Below are 22953 nucleotides of genomic sequence, written 5' to 3' on the forward strand. Positions count from 1 at the left end.
ATCATAATGCCATGTCTTGCTATTTTCTCAGACAAATGCAAACAAGACAAAGTAAACAACTTACCCTTCGACATTTCGCTTCCGTCGTCTTCCACTGCAAGCTGGTCTCTCTAATTCAACTTCTTGGAAAAATGGGAAAGTATCACAGCCATTATCTCGTGATTTTAATCCACAAATTTTAATAGTGAGATTTAAACTGTAAGCTGCAGGCATATCTATGACGGTAAAATTTATCTCAAAGATGTCTCCTATTTTCTCTGTTTGCTGAACACCTGCAACAAACAAAAAAAATAAAGGAAAAGTAAACTTTTCATACAAGATATTGGTGACAAGTTAAAAGTTTGAGTCTATACAAAGTAAATCTTTCCTACAAGGTTTCAGGAAATATTCTTTATAATGAAGCAGAAAGAGATCAAAAGGACCAAATTGATACAATAACACTTGCTATCTACAGTTACAGTAGACTGTCTTGAGACAAAATTTTCAGAATTATCTATTACCTTGGGTTCTGTAAAAATGCACCTGTGCACCTTTGATAAAAGTTTCTTGCATTTTATAACAGTTTGTTGTGTTTCTTAATTTCCATTCTTAGTTCATAGAATCTGTGAAAAGCTGCCATGGTGGTCCAAAAGTTAGCATGCTGGACTCATGACTGAAAGGGTGCTGTTTCAAATTCAGATGGAAAGGCTACGAAAGTGTGTATTGTGGCACTAAATAATGTGCTCATGTTTCTGTGCCATAAAACACCTAACAAACCAGATCTTAAGCGAACAGTCAATATTTCATGAGTGTAAAATGGGTGGTATAACTGCAAAAATGCAATCTTCAATGTCATAAAGGCTATCATACCCTTCTTAAGCTGTAATTATACCATATTTCTACTAAATTTTGGCCCCAAATCACAACACGCATGCTTTCTGGTAAATATGACATTGTCACTAGATGTCTTTATTCATGTACAGTTATATTTCCATTCTGGTATGCCATATTGCAACTAAAAGCATGATAATAATATAATCTATAAAATGTACATAAAATTACCAAATGGAAATCCAGTGATGGTTTTATTCCACTGTTTTTGTTCCACTCTGTAGATGACTTCATTGGTACAATCATCAATACTAAAGCTGACTGACACATTTCTGTTTCCAAAAGTGAAACCATTCTGAATGCAGCATGTGGCTTCCTTACATCCTGGCTTCATGGCACACATGCCACCTCTGTCTGCTAAGTTTGTTTTACAATCTGTATTAAGAACAAGAAACCAGCCTAGATTTGTTCAACTAAAAAATAACACATCTAACAGATTCTTTTAGAGCTTTAATAGCATATAGCTATTGATTAATATCTTCAAACTGTGATACAGTATTCATATTATACAAAATATCATGCATGCACTTCTGTGCATACATTCCAAAATCTCTAAGAATTTGAAACTTCTCTTGAAATGAAAAATAGTCTTAATAACTAGAAAAACAGGCATTAATATTTCTGTTCACTATAAGATAAAAGATTCTTATTCTGGAGACAAAAGCCAAGGCATCCACATTGACCCTCGGATCCAAGCATTGTTGTAAAACATGAATACAAGGTCAAAAGGCTGAGTGAACATGTTGCAGAATAAATCATTTTAACTTCATAATCATTCGTTCTAAATATGAAGGAAATTCACCAAGGGTTTAGGAAATAAAATCAATGGAAAAGTTGTAAGCAAAGCCTTAAAGCAAATTTTCTCTGAGTGTGATCTTTATCCTAAAAGTCTTAGGTATGAGTGAGAATAAAATCTTCATAATGATTCTTACAAAGTATGATGAGAAGCTATCAGGAAATTTTGGGAACATGAGCAAAAAAGACTTGAATCAAAATCTAATATCAAACTTTGTTACAAAGGCCTTGACCTCATGGTAAAATGGTCAAGCAAATAGATCAAAGAGTGATTTATCCTTGCTTCCTAATGATTCACACAAAGAATTATGAGAAAAGTTAGGAAATACTGTATATGCAAATGAAAAGTTTTAAACAAAACATGACCAAACTGTTGATACTACCACTCATGCTGAAAAAGTTCCTGCAGCTATAGATCTTTTGCGTCTCATAAACACAAACAAAAATGACATACATGTACTATGTGCCTTCTCATAATAAAAGTTTTTGTGTCCCATTACCTAGGAGTATCTCTAATTCTTTTTTACTCCAAATATTCTAACAGTAATAAATTACAGTATGATAGGCCAATCCTAGTAACTTTACATGAAGATAGTTAAAAGAAACTGTAACAACTAGATTAATCACATATCGCATAACTGACACTTAAAACAAACGCATGCATTTATTGCTAATATAGCATTACCTGTTATTCTGTATAATGGTACACTTACTTGTTTGCACAAAACTCTCACTATTACATGGTTTAAGTTGCCAGAGGTCAAATGATACACCTGCAAATAAACCAACATAAAGGAAGTGAAATATTGTGAGTAAAAGCATCTTTTATCAAGTCTGGAAATACAAGGCATAGAATGTAATGTGTTTCATGGCACAATACTGACTATACGGCACTAATTAAAAGCAAAGTTCTAAAAATGTAAATATAAAGGAATGCAAAAAGTTAAGGAAGATAAAACCTTCCAACTAAAGTTAAGCTCCTATTAGTACTATTTGGTTTATGTCAATATAAAATTGTTGTTTGAGATAGATCTTATTTCACACATATGTACATTTTCAACAAATAAGAAGTTAAATTCAAGATAATCAGACAAAGGATCACTAATGATGCCAGGTCAAGTAGGGAGGAGGTCAATATGGCATTCAACATTTTTTAATAGCAGCAATTACTTATCTGTCGCTATTGCTTAGCTATCTATTTCATGCCAAAAATATACTGTCTGTATGATGTGAATACATCCTCCAAGAGTAGAGAAAAAGTCAGTATGACCCTTTGACCTTTTGCACACCACTCTGCTGCAGGCCATGTGCAGAAGGTAGATGTACCTATATGTCATTCTTTTCACAGACACCATGCTGTATAGACATCTGAAACCATTGTGACAGAGAAATTAATGCCTGTGGACAACTAATATACCGCAGTTAGCAGTCTCTCATTCTCTACAGTGTTTATAATTCTCAGTGTTGCTGCTGTCTGTTCAGTTCTAAAAACTGTATTGTAGCTTTTTGTTTTTTCCCCTTTAGATTATAGTTCTTTGTGGGGATTTGGAAGCTACGTGTTCTACACATGGTGGTAGGCACTTTTCTTTAAATATTAACTGAAAGGATATGGGTAAATCCCAATATTCTAGCATAAATAACAGACCCCACTCAAATGTTGAGGACATCGTTTCCTCCATTTTTTATGTTCAACTCGATAAAATAAGTTATAACTTCATACAATGCTTGTCTTGACATTCATGTATTTGCATGTTACCTCAATAAACATAATCATAACTGGAATATCTTGTTTGTTTCAATAAATAAGTAAAAACTTCAACAATAATTTCCATCTTTTGGTTATTCATGATAAGTCAAGTTTTGCAAGAACAAGGGACCACACCACTATAAAACAGCAAAACAGTCTATGGGGCAATATGGCCACAAGAAGGCCTCATGGGTTACACACACAGACTATGTCAAGTGCTTTAGGTGCACTCGAAAAAAATGTTGTACATTTTGTAATTTGTTGTCTTCCAGCATACCTCTCAAATACGAAAGAACCTTTCCTCTTCGAATTTTCAGGTTTTTCTTCCAGATCTCACAGTTTGGAAAAGATCTCCGGGGTACCACCTCAACCAGATCTCTTACTTCTCCCATATTCTTCTATGACTGAGGAAATATCAGGTAGGTTTCTCAAGGCCAATATATTGTTCGACAATGTAGAGGGTGGTCTGTTCCTCCCTATACACTGAGACCCCTTATCTCTTCTTCAAGCTATCAGATACATTCCCAGAAGTGGCCTATTAAACCTCCTCCTTTGGACACTGATGTGGCCAAAGTTGGTATTTCTTTGGGATCCTGGGCATGCCTTCCCATCAAAACAATTGATGCCATGTTACTTGTGACTATAGCCTAAAATGCTTACCTTTTCCCAGATACTTCCTTTAGTATGCTGAGAAAGGCCTCCCTGAATCCAGCCACATTACAACGTGTGCTGGAGGCTATGGCTAAAACATCTCGACATGAACCATCTGTTGCCACATTGCTATCTGCAGAATTTCTGCGCATCCAGCATTGGACTCATCAAAGGTCATGCTTAACCACAGTAAAGACCTTCTATGGGCTGCTCCTCTAGCAGCTGAGACCCTCTTTGGGGGCCTCATTCCTACCATGGCTTTTAAAGACTTACTTTATCACCAACATCTATCTTTTACCTCCACTCCTGGTCCATTGCAATCAACCAGGAAAGGTGGTCAGGCAAATCATCCACAGCGACTGTCTGCCAAATTTTTCAAGTAGGCCCAACCCCAGTCCAATCCACAAATTCTTGCTAGACCACCTCCTCCCTCATCAGGTCCATGGTGCCCAGATCACCGCAGATCCAAGAGGAAGTTTTCTAACCCACCTTCCTTTCCTACTAGGGCAGGAAGGGGGTGGGAGCAGCCTTAGCAAATTACCCTCTCTCCTGCCATGCATCTCCTCCCCAAACATCCCAGTATGTGCTCACCTAGGCCTTTTCTCAGAGGCTTGGTCAAGCATCACAGATGATGGTTGGGTCCTCTCCATTGTAAATGAGGATTATCGACTCCAGTTTTGGGAACAACCCCCACTATCAAGGACCCCCATTTTCTTTCCCCTGTCCAATCTGGTGGGATTAAGAGAAGAGGTACACACCCTTTTGCAGAAAGGGGCAGTCGAGAGGGTTTTAAATGATCAGTCCCCATCCTTCTACTCCCAAATCTTTCTGGTCACCCAGAAAAGCAGGAAAGTTTGCATCATAATTGATCTCTCCCTGCTCAATCAGTTTCTTTTGGAGTAAACCTTTTAGATGGAGACAACCTCCTCAATCCAGAACACTCTTCATCTGTCCATTTGGGCAGTCTCCATCGACCTTCAGAATACCTATTTACATCTCCCCATTTTTCCTCCATACTGCAAATATCTTTGGTTTTGCCTAGACAAGGAAGTTTTTCAATTTCGGGTTCACTGTTTGGAATCTCTTCTTCACCCACAGTCTTCACCTGGTTTATGAGAATAGTAGCAGCCTACCTTCAAATACAAGGAACATCAATTCTCCAGTATTCTGATGACTGGCTGATTCACCATGTCCACGTTCAGTCCTTTCACCAGGATCTGTTCTGCTCTTGGTCCACCATAACTCATTTGGGTCTCTTACCCAACCTTGAGAAGCTAAAATTTGTTCCATCACAGGACTTTGTTTATGTGGGGATGAACTTTCTCATGAACCATAACTTGGTCCATGTTCCCCTGGATCAGGTAGATCAAATCCTGGCTCTCACAGAGATGCTAAAAGCAAATACCTTTTTATATGCTCGCTTTTATCTGTCCCTACTCAGAACCTTGAACACCTCTGCAGAATTGGTTCCTTTAGGACATCTTCACATGCGTCCTCTACAGTTCCTCCTTCTGGCAAGGTGGAAACCACACAAGATTCTCTATCAACCCTGATCCCTCTAGGACCAGTTTTTCACCACCATTTGCTTTGGTGGATGAATCGAGACAGATTCCTGAAGGGGGTTCCCATTCATGCACCCAATCCCCATTCCTATCTGTTTGCAGGTGCATCAAATTCAGGCTGGGGAGCCATTTAGAGCTGGAGGGTATAATTCTCCATGGTTCCTGGACCATAGCCTCTCCACATCAACAACCTAGAAATGAAAGCAGTATTTCTATCATTGCAAGGGTCCGTCAACCTAATAAGGGACCTATGTGTCATAGTCTCCTCAGACAACACATCTGTTGTTGTAGCCTACCTATGACATACATATGCCCCTTCTCTTTGCATGGAGGTCTGGAACCTTTTCCTCTTGGCAGCCACAGAGAATGTCACAATCTGAGCTTGCCACATTCTGGACAAGATGAATGTATGAGTGGACAACCTGTCCAGAACAGACCGAGCTGTCCTCACAGAATGGTCTCTTCACCATTTAGTAACAGAGTCCCTATTTTCCCTTTGGGGAAGACCTCTAGTGGACCTGTTTGACACCAAGCTCAACAACAAACTTTCCTTTTATGTGTCTCCTGTCTCGGATCAGAAAGCATGGGCAGTCAATGCATTCAGCTTCCAGTGGGATCGCCTATTTGCATTTGCCTTCCCACCTTTCCAACTGCTACCACAAGTTCTGCAGAGTCCAAACTTCCACTGCTCTAATCATTCTCATTGCCATATTGTGGCCCCAATGACCATGGTTCAGTGATCACCTAGACCTCTTGATAGATTGACCCAGGTCTCTACCATACAAGAGGAATCTCCTGTCACATCACTGAGGATTCCTTCTCCACAACAGCCCAGACATTCTCCACCTTCACACCTGGCTCATCTCAAACAATCTCTCTGCCAGAACAAGTTTTTGGACAGTCACCAGTTGCATCATTCAAGCCAGGAGAGCTTCTACATCCAAAGTTTATGATGCCAGGTGGAGAATCTTCTGTGATTGGTGCAGTAGGAAGCATGTTGATCCTATCCACCCTTCTGTAACTTCCATTGCTGATTTCCTCTTGTTCCTCTTTGAGACCAAAAGATGTTCAGTATCCACTATCAAAGGCTATTGAGCATCACCAACACACTTAAATTCTCACAGGGCACAGACATCGGTTCAGATCTGCATCTTGCTGATCTTATAAAGTTTTTTGAGCTTCAGAGACCTGTCTCTCGCTCTCTTGTGCCTAGATGGAATCTTTCCTGTGTTCTCTGGTCATTAATGAAAATACCTTATGAACCATTGAGTGAAGCTTCCTTTTTGGATCTCACACTCAAAACTGTGTTCTTTCTCACCCTTGCCTTAGCAACAAGAAGTGAAATTCATGCCTTGTCCATTGACTATGGCTGTCTTAGTTTAATGGAACTATGACTCCATTTTCCCTTCTCTCCCAACCTGGTCTTCTTGCAAAAAAATCAGTTACCTTCAGTCGCCCCCTTACCAATTGAGATTCACAGTCTCAGTAAAATGTGTGCAGGGGATGATCAAGATAGACTTTTATGCCCTGTGCATGCTCTTCGCTTCTTTCTTAATATCTCCAAAGCAAAAATAAAAGGAAGGAAACATCTCTTTTTCCCTATTAAGGGCTCCATAGACATTTCAGCTGCCACTATCTTCTGGTGGATTGACTTTACAATCAAATAAGCCTTTGAGTCTCTCACTGATTTAGTCCTCACCTTTATGAAAATTAAAGCCCATGAGGTTCGAGCCATTGCTACCTCATGGGCCTACTTTAATCATTCCTCTCTGCAGGATATTATGAAAGCAGCTTTTTGGCTCTTCCATAATACCTTTTCCTCCTTCTACCTTTGCTTATTAGTACAACAGAGCACATGCATTTTTTGTGGGTCCCATTGATACAGCAGAGTGTTACTCAGAGAGACATGAATATTCTGTAGAAGTGGACCTCTCCCTCTATGGTGAGCACATTTAATTTCTCTGCTTTTGATCAGTTTAACATCAGCCTACCCACCTTACTGACAAATTCAGTTAAGCAGTAGTGACAGGATAAGTAATTGCTGCTATTAAAATGTTGTTGTTGTGTTGTGATTTGGATTTTTAACATAGCTTTAACAATATTTCAGTCATATCGCTACGATGTCTGCAATGTGGCAGTTTATAGTGATGTCTAGCACTGGGGCATCATGCCACAGACATGTAGCATGATGTCCCACCCAGTAACATTATCCTGACACCGGGCCGACCAGTCCTAACACTAACCTCTTAATGCTGAGCGCCAAGCGAGGCAGCTGTTAGTACCGTTTTTGTAAGTCTTTGGTATGACTCGGCCGGGGATCGAACCCACGACCTCCCGCACCCGAGGCGGACGCTCTAACCACTAAAATGTAGTTGGAGGGGTAAATTAATTTAAATTATGCAATACTTACCTGTCGCTATTGCTGAATACCCTCCTCCCACCCCGTTCTGATATCTTGCATAATTGTCATCTGTGAAAAGATGACATATAGGTACATCTACCTTCTGTGCATGACCATGCGACAGAGTGGTGTGCAAAAGGGTCAAAGGGTCATATTCACATCAAATGGATGATATACTTTTGGCAAAAAAGTAGACAACTAAGCAATAGCGACCAGTAAGTATTGCATAATTAAAATTAGTTTTACCCCCCCAAAAAACTACATGTGTGTGAGAAAGCAACACCACATAGTATATTTGCCACTCTATCTCAGCAGTGCAAATGTAGAAAGATCATTTTCTATGCTGAGAAAAGTTAAACAAGATATAATTCCATTAAAGTGATAAACAATACCATCCAGTCTCAAATGAGTGTGAAGATGTACATGAATAACATCTGCATTACCTTCAATACCCCCACTCCTGCAGATAACTGACAGCAGCAAAATACTGAAAGCTAATTAAGAATCAACTGTCTAATGGAAATTAATGACAGAAACTTGGTGTATCTTTATTTAATATCTGTGTGGTTGTGTTTCTATAAGTGGGGGCACATGTGTGTGGTGATGCTATAGGACAATGCAGTAATAAGTCTAATAACTATATTTCATTTGTTAAATGCTTCAAAGAAAACAAGTATGTCATTTTCTTTTTGTTTTATTAAATTTGAAATTCCATTAATTTTGTATAGGCTTAAATGAAAAGATAACTTATTGTCAATGGGACATCTGTTTTAAAGTCATGCACACTGACACCCCTTGGGACCTCACAAGCACAAAATATTTTTTTCTAAACAAATAATCTCACTAATCTTTCAAATACATTTATTTCAAACTTTTTCTATTTAAAATGTTTACCTGGAAATGGATTATCTACACCTGTCCTGTTGTCACATGCAGTGTAGGCAAGTTTCACACCTTGAAACAGCTGAAGATCAACAGCACATGGGCTGTTGCTTTCAAAGCAAACTTTGAGTGAAACATCAGCTCTTATTTTCTGCTCAGAGACTATGTTGTTTAGAATGTAACTGAAAAGAAAAGATGCAGCTCCTTGAACAGCATTGTGTTAGTATTGCAAGTCCAAGCAGCTGAAATATGTTGTCATGTAAACAATCATTCAGTCAACATACAGTGTGGATGGCAATGATGATGATGATGATGATGATGATGATGATGATGATGATGATGATAATGATGATGATTGTTATGATGGGGATTATGTACAAAATCCATATACAGTTAAACTGGTCTATAGGGATCATCCAAGGTGTTGGTACCAAGTAGCCTTCATGAATTCAAAGTGGCTTTGATATACATGCCAGTATGTTCTTCATTTATGAATAGATCGGATTTAGTATACCTGCCATTAATATATTGATTGATGCAATAAGCTGTTACTGTTATAGCAAACTTGACTATAAGTAAGTTTTATTTCCATTACTTCTCAAAGAAATTTTATTTGAATAATACCTCCTGAACACCAGATAAATGAGCATACTTGGAAGTTGTAATATTTCCATATAGCAAAACCTTCCAAGATTGCAATTTTAAGGCACTCAATCTAATCAAAACATGCCCAGGACAAAAAAGGTACTACAAAATCTTGCATCATTTCTTTTGGTGCAATATTCAACTTTTCAGTATCTGATATAAATTTAAGTTAAAATATATATTCCTAAAATATGTAATTATTTTCAAATATAACTCACCTGAGACGGAATACTCCATGTAACGTGACAGTCTCTCTTGTGCCTAAAAAGCAAATGGAAGCCATCATAAATATACACACTTTATCTATTTTTTACTCTCTGCACCCCTCTTTCCCCATGGTTCTGTATTCTGAATTTGAAACCTTCATTATCATCTACTCATCCCTACAAAACATACCCATACTATCACTCACCCACAATTCATGTTGATGGATATCAGGTTTCAAGAAGGAACTTATTGACAGATGGACAAAGTGACATTACCAGTCACGACTTATCCACAAAAGTGTTACATGACCCATGATGGTAGAGGGTATGACTCTAAATACACATGATACTCTCAAGTCAAGATATGCAAGAGATTAAATATCTTTGCTGATTCAAATGGTATTAGTTAGAGAAGGAAATTATGAAAGAAAAATTAACAACTGCTATTTTGGTAGCAGTGTTGACCAGTTCACTTAAAATTTGCTGTAGGAAGGAAATGCTGAAAGCTTAGTGCAATATAAAGGAAACAATGTTAATCTGAGTCTGATTGTCTTTTACATGAATCTTGAAACATGTGGAAACACCCTGAACTAAGAGAAAACTCCACATACATTGTTAGTAGATAAAACAATGATCTGACCATCACTTTGGTCTTGTGTACTGACCAGTCATGTGACCTATTCATCATCTCATTTGGTTTCTTAGGGTATAAAAGGTTCAGTGAAATTATACATCATGAAAAGGAAAAAAAAACAACAACATATAACATCTAGACTTTGACCTTGAAGATGAAACCCCAATTTTGTACACAACACATCTACTAATTATGACATATATCTACCAAGGCACAACACTTATCATCAAAAGTGGAATAGAAAGTGTGACAGAAAATATAAAATACTGAGCTTCTGAACCTTAAATAAAGCATCCTGAATGTGGTACATTACACATCTTCTTGTGATTATGCATTATGTATACATAGTTTTGCTCCTTATTACAAGTACAAGAAAAAGTGTAATGGAAAAAAAGAAATATACTGAGTCATGACCTTGATGTTGAAAATTGCACCCTCCAATTAGGTATGTGACACACATCTTAGTGACGATGTACAAATATACCAAGTTTCATGCCTTAATCTCAAATTTCCTAAAAATTACAGAGTGAAAGATTAGTGTAAAATACTGAGCAATGACCTTTACTTTGATGATAGGCCTAACAATGTGTTATGCAATGCATCTAGAGATGATGTAAATGTATATTAACTTTCATCCCCCTTAATCTCAAATGGCTTCAAAGTTAGTGGAAAGGAAAGTGTGATTCAAACAAACAATGTGAAACCAAAATACTGAGTTGTGACCATCCCCAGTCCCAATCTGGAACATGACTTCTTTCAGTGATTATCTCAAATGGCTTTTAAGTTACAGAGTGTAAGGGCAAATCTTAGGGAAAAACAAAATACAAAGTGTAACCTTGATAAGCAAGCCCATTCTGGTACATGACACACCATATAGCAATGATGTATGAGGATACCTAATACCAAGTTTCAACCTTAATCTGAAACAGCTTTAAAGCTATAGAGTGGATGGGTAAGTGTGATAGAAAACATGCTGAGCAGTAACTTGATCTTTAGTTATGACCCTCAATGTTGTATGTGGTACTCCTCCCTTAAGTGATGATGAACAATTATACCAAGTTTCATTGCTTAATGGCTTTAAGGTATGGAGCAAAACGGAAAGTGTGATGGAAAATCTAAAATATATGTGACCTTGACAATGAAGGGAGGACCACCTTATGTGACATGTGACACCTTTTATAGTGATGATGTGTAAGTATACCAAGTTTCGTCCCTCAGTTACAGATGGGTTTAAAAGTTACAGAGTGGATAGGAAATTGTGATGGACAGAAGGATGCTCTGCTACAATGTCCCCTATTTTCCATTGAAAAATACATACAAAAAAATCTCTTCCAACATAAGTAAGCATGGATTTGTAAACCAATTCAGATTTTATTAGACTGAAGTAATCCCAACATTTTACTATCACTGATTATAAAAGTGGAAATTGTTTCTTAAAACTGGAATTTGAGAAGTCATATCCCAACAAGTTTTAAAGGTTTTGTTTTCAAACAATGACGAAAGAAAATATTTGTCACAAATACCATAGGGTTAAATGTGTGCATTTGAAAACAGCATGGCAATATTAGTTAGAAAATATCTCGCATCTTGTTATAAACAGCTCGTTATACGCTGTCATGATACCTAGCAATGTCACAGCAAAATCGTCTCTAACAAGAGAACTAATATAATCATATAAAATAATGGAAATTTTTGGGAATACTAAAATACTGCACAAGCTTTTGCATGATTGCACACAATTCATAAAAACATGATCTAACACAGTGTATGAAAAATTTACCTAATTTCATATTTTATACAAGATCATGTAACACATGCATGTAATAACATATAAAGTGCAAAATCAAGTTTACCAAGCTCAGTTTATTAGGTAACTTTTGTGCCAGTCTGGATGATAATATCTGAATATCCTTCTCAGTCAATCTGTTGATTGTTAAAAGGTTGGACCATTAAATATAGTTAAACAAATTATGACATTACATCAAAAGTACAAACCCCATTCATAGTTGAGCAGTGACTCTTGCAGAGAGAGTTTTTCCATGTTCAGCTTCAGCAGGTAGCTACAGGTGTCAATCTGAAGGGTCATATTCAGGGTCCTTCTTAATGTTCCTGACTCCACACAGCAAGACAGCATCATGCAGTCAGATGTCACAAGACACACAACCTCTGGTGGCAATATCGTCAAATTTCCAATTTTACTACATTCTGAGGGAAAAATAATATATATATATATATATATATATATATATATATATATATATATATATATATATATATATATATATATATATACTTTTGAAGAGAATATTCATGGAATAATTTTAGATTATATTTAAAAGATGTGTTGGCATGATGCAACCAATTTGGCATAATAAGCTTTAATTTTGTAAAACACTTTAGTAAAGGATAAAATGAATGTCAGTTGAAATACGACTCTGACATCACTAATCACTTATGACTGTAATTAAAAGCTATAGAAAATGGTCAAAAAAGTTACAAGGGTAATACAAGTACCAAAAGCTTTGTTCTTTATGAAAAAATGCAACAGGAAAATTAAATACTCTAAGTAAAATGAGAAGAATTTTTACAACCTAATTCACTTGCAGACTGTGAGACAAATATCTCCCCCATCCCCTCATTACTGGGATGAACTTTCTGACAAAGCTTAAATTTAGAACTAGTGATGTATGTTAGCTGAAACTTGTGATGTATGTCAATCATTTAATTAAATGTTGACAATTTTGGTGGTCTAATTAAGTTTGAAAATTACCATTATTCCATCCTTGAATGTTTGGCTGGAAAGGCTCAGAGGATATGTTACACTGGTCAGATCTAAGCAGTGTATGAAGTCCTAGATCTTGTATAAGCTTGTCAAACTGGACATCAGACAGGGCAGATGAATTATTTACTCCTTCAACAGCCAGCCAACTGGACAGTGAAAATGCTGAAATAATGATATGGCTTCCAAATTAGAATTATTATATTTGTCCTTTGAATGTGACAAAGACTTACAATTGATATTTTTTCTTGCTAGAAAGATCTCATCCTTTTTCATGACCCTGGCTCTGAAATTTTCAGCACCATTTAGAAGGGTTCCATAATTTGCAACATAACATCTATGTCTGGTATCTATAAGCGATCAATTTTAAAGAAAGAAATAACTTAGCATGCAAGTACACATTGCTTTTTATTAGTTAGCATGATATCATTACCACTTGATTTTTGAAAATTGGTGATTGGCAAACAACGTACGATATTCATATTCTTTAGGGTCACTAGAATTTAATGATGCTAAATTATTGCAATTTAAAGCATGATAAATGTCTCATCAACTGATACATATGCTGATGACACTACACTGTCTGAGGCTCAAAGTAGTCAAACCCTCAACACACTCCAAATATGGAAAATGGTTTGGTCCTCAGTAAAGACAAAATGGAAATCCTGCTGATAAATATATTGTAGAAAAGAGTTAAGATGGCAAAACTGATATTGCTGCATGTTCTTAACGATAACACTGATTTGAAAATGACATGTTTTGATTAAATTCTTGGAATATTTGAAGATAATAACTTGCAATGGTCTTGTTATATAAATTATATTTTAGAGAAAATATACTCTTATCTCTGGTTCTGAAAGAATATTAAGACCTTTACTACAGTGCTGAGTTTATTGTGAAAATGTTACATTCAATCAATCTCGACTACTGGAATATAATGTTGTGGAATACATCTGCTAAAAATAAGAGAGATATTTTTCAACTCCAGGAAAAGGTATGTAAAATATTTCAGAATGCAATGCTTACTATCAATGTATGAAAATTTTCCTGCAAAGACGATTGTTTTTTATATACAAGTGCTCTAATTCTGAATAACAATTCTCATCATATTAAACTGTCTATATATATCTATTCCTTCCACAAAAATAGGTGTAATTAGATGGATCAAATTCTAAATACAGAGGTCCCCCTCATGAATGTCCCTCCAATGAGTGGCCACCCATTTTTTATGGCCAGAATCTCTTGGCATCAACAATTTTGTGAACAATTAGCAATATAGAAATAAAACTTTACAACACTTTAACGTGTCAATGATGTGATCACATAAACATATAGAATGATAACTTTAGAAAAAAAAGTAAAACTTTCCCGGTGCAAAAGGGTTGGCCGTATAAGAGGGGGACCACTGTAATATAAGGTACTTTATAAAGTCTAAGATATAATGCCCACCTCCTGTTGTTTGCTTTTGCAAGAATACAGCATTTATATAAATGGAATGTACCAGGGTTTATTAGCTTGTGTATGTACATAAGAAAGGGACCCAAGGTATATCAATTAGTATTTGTAACTAAGCCACTCTCTGAAAATAAAGTCATTATTATTATTAGTCAAACTTGGACAAACCTTATATAGAGTCACCTGGTTACAATTGTGAATGTAAGATGACATGTTTCAACCAATTTTCCATTGTACATATTATGCATATATTCATTAAAAAGTTTTGTTAGTGCACACTGATAGGAATGGTTTCCTTTTAAATCCAGATGCATGGAAACACATCTTTCAAACAGTTTAGATATGGCTAGCAGAATAGATATTTGGCATGATTTGAGTCTGAACCAATTTTATAAACCGTTAATGCCTTCAGTTGCAGTGGAAAATTTCCTTTTGTAATGCTTTGATTAATTATTATATAGGTAAGAGATGGAGGCACATTTGTCTAAAATCCAGCTGATATTGTAGAATTCAAGTTTTTCAGTTCAATATACTACATATGCACATGTCATAAATGGAATATTGACTCATACAGTTTCAGTAATGTTTTATTTATAATTTTGTTATTTTGTACATTAATATTTGATATAGTCAAATTCACATTTGTTGCAATAATGAAGTGCTCATTAAATCTATTAATAATTCCACACACACCATCAGTAGTTTTCTGATCATTTATTAGATGACTGGGGAGCTGTTTCTACCTGAAGTAAAATCCTTCAGAATTTTCAAAATGTTGTTTGGATTTTCTGCATGTTTAACAGATATTTTGTAAAAACTCTTTTAACAGACTGAATCATAGCAGTACATCTGTTACTGCAGCATTTGTTAGTTGTGCCAATATTTGATGTTACGAAAATAGTCCCCAATCTGTTGGCTTCATTGATTTCTCATGAGAAATACATGTTTCTGAGGGTATTTCACTTTTTTGCTTTTAAAGGAATATGTTGATTTAAAACAGAGTTCATTATAGTGTGCCAGTTTTCAAGTGCTTCAGTGGAGTCTTTGATATGTAAAACAAGATAGTGAATCTACTAACCTGGCTTTAGGAATGTTGCCGAGAAGTTACACTTTTCAATGGGTAGTGTTGTGCCCTGGAATATTGTTATGACAGCCTCACATGCATCATATGCCTCAAAGCAGATGCTAAATGATAGATCCACTCTGTATTCGCCAGTTATGTCATCTCTTTGCATCTGGAATCTGAGAATAGAGTTTAATATGATTAACTTAGTATGTATCATTAATCTGACCTTTTAAATATTTGTTGACTAAGGTATTGTTTCAAGAGTGATGATAAATGTGTGCCACAAAATCACCCATTCTTCAACACTGTACAATACTGCTTGTGGAAAATAGCAAACAGAAAACAGAAAATGCCCCTCACTGAGGTATCTGATGCAATGGATGAGGATGATTCTTTGAAATATTAGCCAAAAGTCTGTCAGATTGAAGTTGCATATTGCTGAAGGCAGCGATTACCTGGCTCTATTTATAGATCACAAGATAAAACCAGTTTTACTACAAGACCATAATGTGACCCATACTAATAAAAGCCAGTGCAACTAGATGCCTTGTGTTGCTTTAAGGAGCTAGAGAATTTGTTGTTAAGACAACTCGAAAAGGGTGGGGAGGTAATGCCAGGGTGGGAACTTCAATCCTTCAGCTTTCTGGCTAATATTTCAAAGAATCCTCCTCATCCATCTCTGCAAACAGACAGATGAACCTTTGCAAAAAGTAGGATAATATGGGCATTTAGAATAAAGAGTGGTCTCCATACAAAAATAATGGGTTCATTAAGCAAATTAAAAAAAATTAAAAAAGAGAACTCTAACTTTTACCCTTCTGTTCATGCACGAGCTATAAAGCCAATGAAAAACAATGTTTCTAACACAACTAAGCATTATGTTATTGGAAAATCACCTGGAAGTTGCTTTCTTAGGATTATTTCAGAAATAACTTTCAAAATGTGTTTCTTACTCGAATTTCAGGCAAAAATGACAAAAACCTCCAGGGGTTAATGTGTTAAGAAAATCATGCATTTACCTAAACTATGGTTGAGGGGTGTCTGGGATAATAAAAGCGGCACAAAACTATGTGCTTCATTTGTGTTCTACAATCCATAATCCGTTAAGTACTGTACATGTATATAATAAATCCAAGCTTTAGAGTATAGAAGACTGTTATAAACTTCATGTATGACTCACATCCTGTTAGAAAACACAAATAACACATATATAAAAAATTCTTTGTCCTCGTTTGATTTATATCCAATTGTCAATAAACAATTCACTACAGTTGTCACAAGTAGCACATGGCTATAATTGTTTACTGCTACATGTACTGAAATTGGTCTAGATTTTGGTCAGTGTGAAACAGCTATCATCTTCCTGAGGCTATCCAGATGAGGTTATGAGGGAAATGAAAACATTTGAACAAAATAAAAAATGTTTAACAGACACATTTACAGGATACCCCATCTTGTTAACTTGATGGTCAAATATCAATGGTTTCAAAAAATTGTAAATTTAATTTGTTATTTATGTTGCCATTAGTAGCAACCATAAGCATAATTTTTTTCCTGCAAAAATGAAACTTTTTTGGCACAATAAACATGTTCTAGTCACTTGGGAAAATGCAACAATCCATCTTTCCATTGCTTTTATTTAAGTTTGGTGCTGACTTCCTTTGTGAGGTTCTTTCTTTTTAATGAAGATTGCAGTCAGCTTTCTTTGATGAAGGGTGTACGTGTTACTGAAGTTACCACTAAAGGACAGCACTGGAGGACCAAACATGTCCATTTTTTATTGCAGTGAAAACATCAAATAACTGTAGAACATTGACAGCGACTGAATTTTTCTTTCATTAACTTAGTGTTTATACAGAATGATCACTGCTTCAAAGGTAATAAGTTTTCTTTGAAGATTCAGCAAAACTAAGTTTTCTGGGTACATTTAAAAAAAAATGGAATAACTGTCCTTTGGTTAATTGCAGCAGTTACTATTCTTGCCTTCACAAGTTGGTTGATTGTAGCAAGTCCAGGTAGCATGATTATTGGATAGACCAACAAATATATCTCCATTTTTTGTTGGTTTCTTTTCTTCTTACATTTCTGACAGTGGGGTAATGCTGCCTTCCTTGCATGCTTCAGAAATTTAAAAAAAGGCCAGCAGACGATAAATACATAGGTCTTCTATTCTGACAGGGATTACTGCAGAAAATGCAAGTGTTCTGAAGGATTGATTCTGTGAGTGAAAATAAGAGGAATTTTACTTGCCATCAACATACAAAGGTCAGTCAAAACAAATATATTAATTACTAGCCAGCAGTCGATAGTGTCCAACACTATTTTGATAAATATATTACTAGTGAGCAGCTGATAGTCTAACACTATTTGTTTTGAAAGATCAGTATGATTACATCACCTGCTTGATCTCCACTACCAGAAATGTCACCAAAAAAATACAGAGGTCTCACAGCATACAGTACTCAGGCCAGATGTCAGAATAAGTGGATTATAAAATAATGATGCACTGTAAAAATGTTTCATCAATATCAACAAAGAATTTGTTTATCTAACAATAGATAAATTTTCCTGTGCATTTTATATCAAGCTTGTAGCTTCCTTTCTTTGTGCCCCAGAATTTCTTCACTCCAAACCCAAGGTTATATATACAGGTTTCAACAGCCAACAATGTTGCAAACAAATCGCCAGATGGTATATTCTGTATGGAAAATAAATTTGTGACATTGATGTTATTTTTACTACTTTTAAGAAGTAAAAACCTTTCTTGTGTATGAGAATATACATGTACATGAAATTGCAGGAGCCACACCATGATCATCTTCTATTAGAATTCAAACAGGACCTCTTCCACAAAATGATAATAAACATTTTATATGCTACTTGTACTTTTAAGAAAGAATTTTTTTTCAATGTATGAGAACAATAAATGTAGATGAAATTTTGGGAGCCACGTCACAATCATGTTATATATGAATTTATGTTATAATGGAGCGTGCTTTAGCGGGTCACAATGTATATGTACAAACACACATATATATATAGACTCACAGTCCAAGTCCAAGTGAAAAATGAAATCCATATCAAAGTCACATACATGTATTTAGTTACATTGTATATGCATGCACACACACACACAATTTTTTTTTCTCAGTAGTTTTCCATCCTGTCCTTGAATTAAAGCACAGCATTAATAAAGGTCATTTGTGACTTGGGAATATCCCTAAAGTGATAGAAAGTATCCACTATATACCAATCTTCAGTATCCAATTCTGCTTCGAGGATAATCCTGCATACAGGGCCACTGATGTTGATGCCACACATACTGAGTGAGCTTTAAACACTCAAGTCTTTATACTTGTCATCTCAAGAATATTTTTCACCTAGTGTGATATTGTTGAGGTGGCTGCAGGTAAAAAAGTTTTAAATGAAATAAATACTTATCTTGATTTATGACAATGTTTGGTTGCCTCAAGGTAGAATTTCAGAGTAGTGACTGGCATTGACACTTCTGCCTATAGGACTGAATATTAACTGATTACAGACATTTCCTTGGTTTTGTAATCTTCAAAAGCACTGGAACAATAACGACCCTTCTGACCAACCATATGATTCAAAGTAATTGAAACGAGAGTCTGAATTATCTGTGCAGTTGTCAATGCAATCAAAAAGATTGATTTGAAAGTTAACAAAGTCTGTGCCAGAATTGATCTATCAGTGTTTACAACACTGTAAGAGTACCCTTCTCTTGCCCCCTCAGGGATTGACTCCATTTTTATTGTAGAACAGTGAGGGAAAGAGCTAAACAAACTGCCAAATGTTCCCTCTTGCTCAGCTGATACATGGACCAGTTTTGTGGATCAATCACCTTACAACCCATTCCAACCTAATGATTTGGACAACATCTCCCCACATGCATGGTCTATTTCTGTTGCAACCAGCCTAAGCCATATACTAGGGATCATGACAGGCCAAAACAACTAATATTATGGACACAGTCACTAAACAGACTGGCGTCCAGTACATTGAGCATGACCAGAACTACTATTACAAATTAAGCCCTCCCAGATACTGCTTTTAGCTAAAGGGGTTAAAAGTTGTCAGCGGTCAGGCAGAGGGATCTTCCCTTACATATATGGATTGGCAGCAAAACTCGTGAACCTATCAGTTATTACTGGAATGTAAGGCACGCTCTCAATGGATGTAATTGTGGGGAGGCTGTATGTGTATTATGATTGGGTAAGTATTCTCGAAGAAACATAATTTACTAGAAAAAATTAGTTTCAACTTTAAATATGTTACCCATTCAAAATACCTTAGGGGAATAAGTAAGAGGTGGAGGGAGATACATCCCTTTACACCAGAGATACCATCTCCTGTCCCCTAAGATATGTGAGACAGCTTCTAGGTAACCTGGCGGTTTCAAATTGGGAAAAAATTTCCCCAACCCACTCCCCACAAATCCGGCATAAGTCATTAACTTTTAGGCTTTTCCTGCATTCTATGCACCACTGGAACTGGAATCAGATGCCATGGGTACCACTAACAATTGGGAAGAAATTTCCTTCCTTTTATGATCCAGAACAGCATTTCCAAACTTTTGAGACACTGGGACAATGTCCTTATTAGTGGTCTCAGAATTTTGTTTCCTTTGGAAGGCAATGTCGTCCCCAGAAAGTCAGAAAATGACTTGTCATCTGACGCAAACATTGACAGAATATCATACACCTGAAGTGAACCAGAACTGAGTTCACAGCCATCCCTAATATTAGACATGACTATTAATGGTTGTCTTTAGTAGAAATACAATGAATATTTTTTTCAATGGGTGAAAAAACACCTTACCCCAAGGTATCTTGTACTGATGTCAAGCACTCAACAAAGAAAGACACTAGGCATCAGTTGCATGGGCTTCTATAAGTATGGGTCATGTAGTCATGTGGTAAAGCTGGTTTTATCTTGTGATCTATAAATACAGCCAGGTAGCCAATGCTTTCAGGAATATGCAAATTCAATTTGACAGGCCTTTGGCTCAATATGGGAGAAGAATCATACTCTATCTTCCTGTCATATTTCAAGATTTGATTTACAATAACAGGTTTTTTAAGCCTTTACCTCACAGAGTGTATGGCTTTGTATGCAGCTGATATACATGTACCAAATTCACAGTATGCTATAAACAGAACAAGTTACACAATTGACTGTATATGAATGTTACATTCAATATCAATTCTAACCATTTTATATTTTTGGTACACATCTATAATGTATAGAAAGATTTAAGGGTAAAATCTGATCTTTATAGTTGTATAATTATTTTCATAGAAGAATTTGTTTTTGTGCTTTAAAATCTTGAGATAACTCATTCACCATCAAGCCAGTGAAGCTGTATTACCAATCATAGCTGCCATTTCTCAACTTTGAAACTAAATCATCTGAATTAGATAAATTATAAAAACCTAGTGTTGCCTACATCAGAGCCTTTACCTAAGTTACTGAAGCTTTGATAGTCATTATTCTAATCATCCAAACTCCAGAAAGTACTAAACAAAATACAGTGGTCTTGTGGCTAGAGCATCTGCTTCAGATATGGGAGGTCATGGGTTTGAACCCTGCTGAATCATACCAAAGATCTGAAACATGGTACTAGCAGCTGCCTCTCCTGGTGCTCAGCATTAAGAGGTTAGTGTAAGGACTGGTCAGCCTGGTGTCAGGATAATGTGACTGGGTGGGACATTATGCTACATGTCTGTAGCATGATGCCTCAGTGCTAGACACATCACTATAGACTATCACAATTCAGACATCATAGCAATATGACTGAAAAATTGTTAAAGCTACATTAAAAATCCAAAACACTCACATACATCACACATGCACACACACACACACACACACATGCAGTGGCCTCCATTGGAGAGTGGAGAATCCTACCCAGTTACTTTAAATACTTGATTATGAATAGATCTTAAAAAGCAACCATATGATCTGATGTTATGGTCATTTACCTCAGTGAATATAGGATCTAATAGGGGGGTTTCCCCAAAGGTGGCACTACAAAAACCAGCTACAGAATGGTTTATGTTCACAGCAGGCATCCAAATGTGCCTCCCTGAGAATGGAGTAGAGGTGTCCAGACTCACTTCCATGTGAACAGGGTAGAAGTGTCCAATGGTACTTCCATGAGAATGGGGTAGAGGTGTCCAAAGGTGCTTACATGAGGTAAATGGTTAAACATTAATTATCAGTAAAATTCAAAAAAGCAGTTTTGAACAAACCCCCATAAATGCAATGAATAAGTATTAAGAACATCTGATGTTTAATAAACATAAAAGGATATTTCTAAGTATTGAATGTGTATCATGTACAATCGAAAATATGACAACCAACCTTAGCTGAAAGACACCACGAAGGTCAAAATTTAGGAATGTGCCTGAAAAGAGAACAAGAGTATATTTTGAATGCAAAATTAAGTATCTTCTGAATGATACTGTACATCAAATGAAGAATAAAATATGCTTGAATTATAAAACATTGTAAATAGTTTGAAAGATAGCTTGCAAAAATTATCAGCCAATCATACTCCTTCATCAATTATTATTATACCCAAAATGAAAGAGAACTGTGTGCAAAACCTCTGTTCCTCTGGGATCCTTGTAAGGGTGTAGGTGGGTAAAGTCTGTTCTCCTGCTAAGTTCATCTAGAGCATGACATTATTTTCTAGAAAAAATGCCATTAAATCTTCATAAGTTTAGTAAATCCAAGCCACAAATTTTGTGACAAAATACCCTACTTGTATATAAATTAAGGTTTTAAAAACTAGAGTCCCTTCATGGGGATGATGCTCTACTGTCCAAATAGAATTTCCAGGTTTTGTCCATGATTTCTTCATTTTAACTACTGAGTGTTAAAACCATCTTGGATATTCCTGAGCAATAATGACATTTTTATTTTAAAATTAGCAACTGCAAAAGCTATATTGTACATAAACACGTTCATTTAGAACCAACAAAACATCATCATGCGTATTCTGGTGAAAACCCAATACCAATATAACCATTCATTCATGAGAAATAGTAATAGCAAGATTTTCCAGATGGCCATCATGGCAGCCATATTTAATATAAGATTGACAACATTTTAATTTATGACCAACTAGATAGGACCCCATGTCAATATGGCAATCAATTCAGGAGAAGGAGCAATAACAAGATTTTCAAGATGGTCACCATATTGGATGCCAGATAAGTATTATTTCTATTC

The 22953-nt window shown here is 36.0% G+C and overlaps 1 protein-coding gene and 1 long non-coding RNA gene across 2 annotated transcripts in view; one reads left to right on the forward strand and one right to left on the reverse strand.

Moving 5' to 3' along the window:
• The window catches only part of LOC149805056 (uncharacterized), a 374091-nt gene that overhangs the window by 288281 nt on the left and 62857 nt on the right, over window positions 1-22953 (reverse strand). The window contains exons 25-33 of the mRNA XM_089946913.1: window positions 22081-22123; window positions 15706-15869; window positions 13164-13337; window positions 12389-12598; window positions 9772-9814; window positions 8921-9090; window positions 2379-2438; window positions 1042-1245; window positions 65-272 (exon numbers count right to left, since the gene is read on the reverse strand). Of these exons, the coding sequence (XP_089803039.1) occupies window positions 65-272; window positions 1042-1245; window positions 2379-2438; window positions 8921-9090; window positions 9772-9814; window positions 12389-12598; window positions 13164-13337; window positions 15706-15869; window positions 22081-22123 (1276 nt within the window). The remainder of the gene's footprint in view (window positions 1-64; window positions 273-1041; window positions 1246-2378; window positions 2439-8920; window positions 9091-9771; window positions 9815-12388; window positions 12599-13163; window positions 13338-15705; window positions 15870-22080; window positions 22124-22953) is intronic.
• LOC149805057 (uncharacterized) overlaps window positions 1-22953 on the forward strand; it is a 52713-nt gene that overhangs the window by 12736 nt on the left and 17024 nt on the right. The gene's annotated exons all lie outside the window — the stretch shown is intronic.

This window comes from Sinohyriopsis cumingii, chromosome 2 (assembly GCF_028554795.1).
Source record: "Sinohyriopsis cumingii isolate HCF-2022 chromosome 2, ASM2855479v2, whole genome shotgun sequence".
In the NCBI taxonomy this organism is placed as follows: Eukaryota; Metazoa; Mollusca; class Bivalvia; order Unionida; family Unionidae; genus Sinohyriopsis; species Sinohyriopsis cumingii.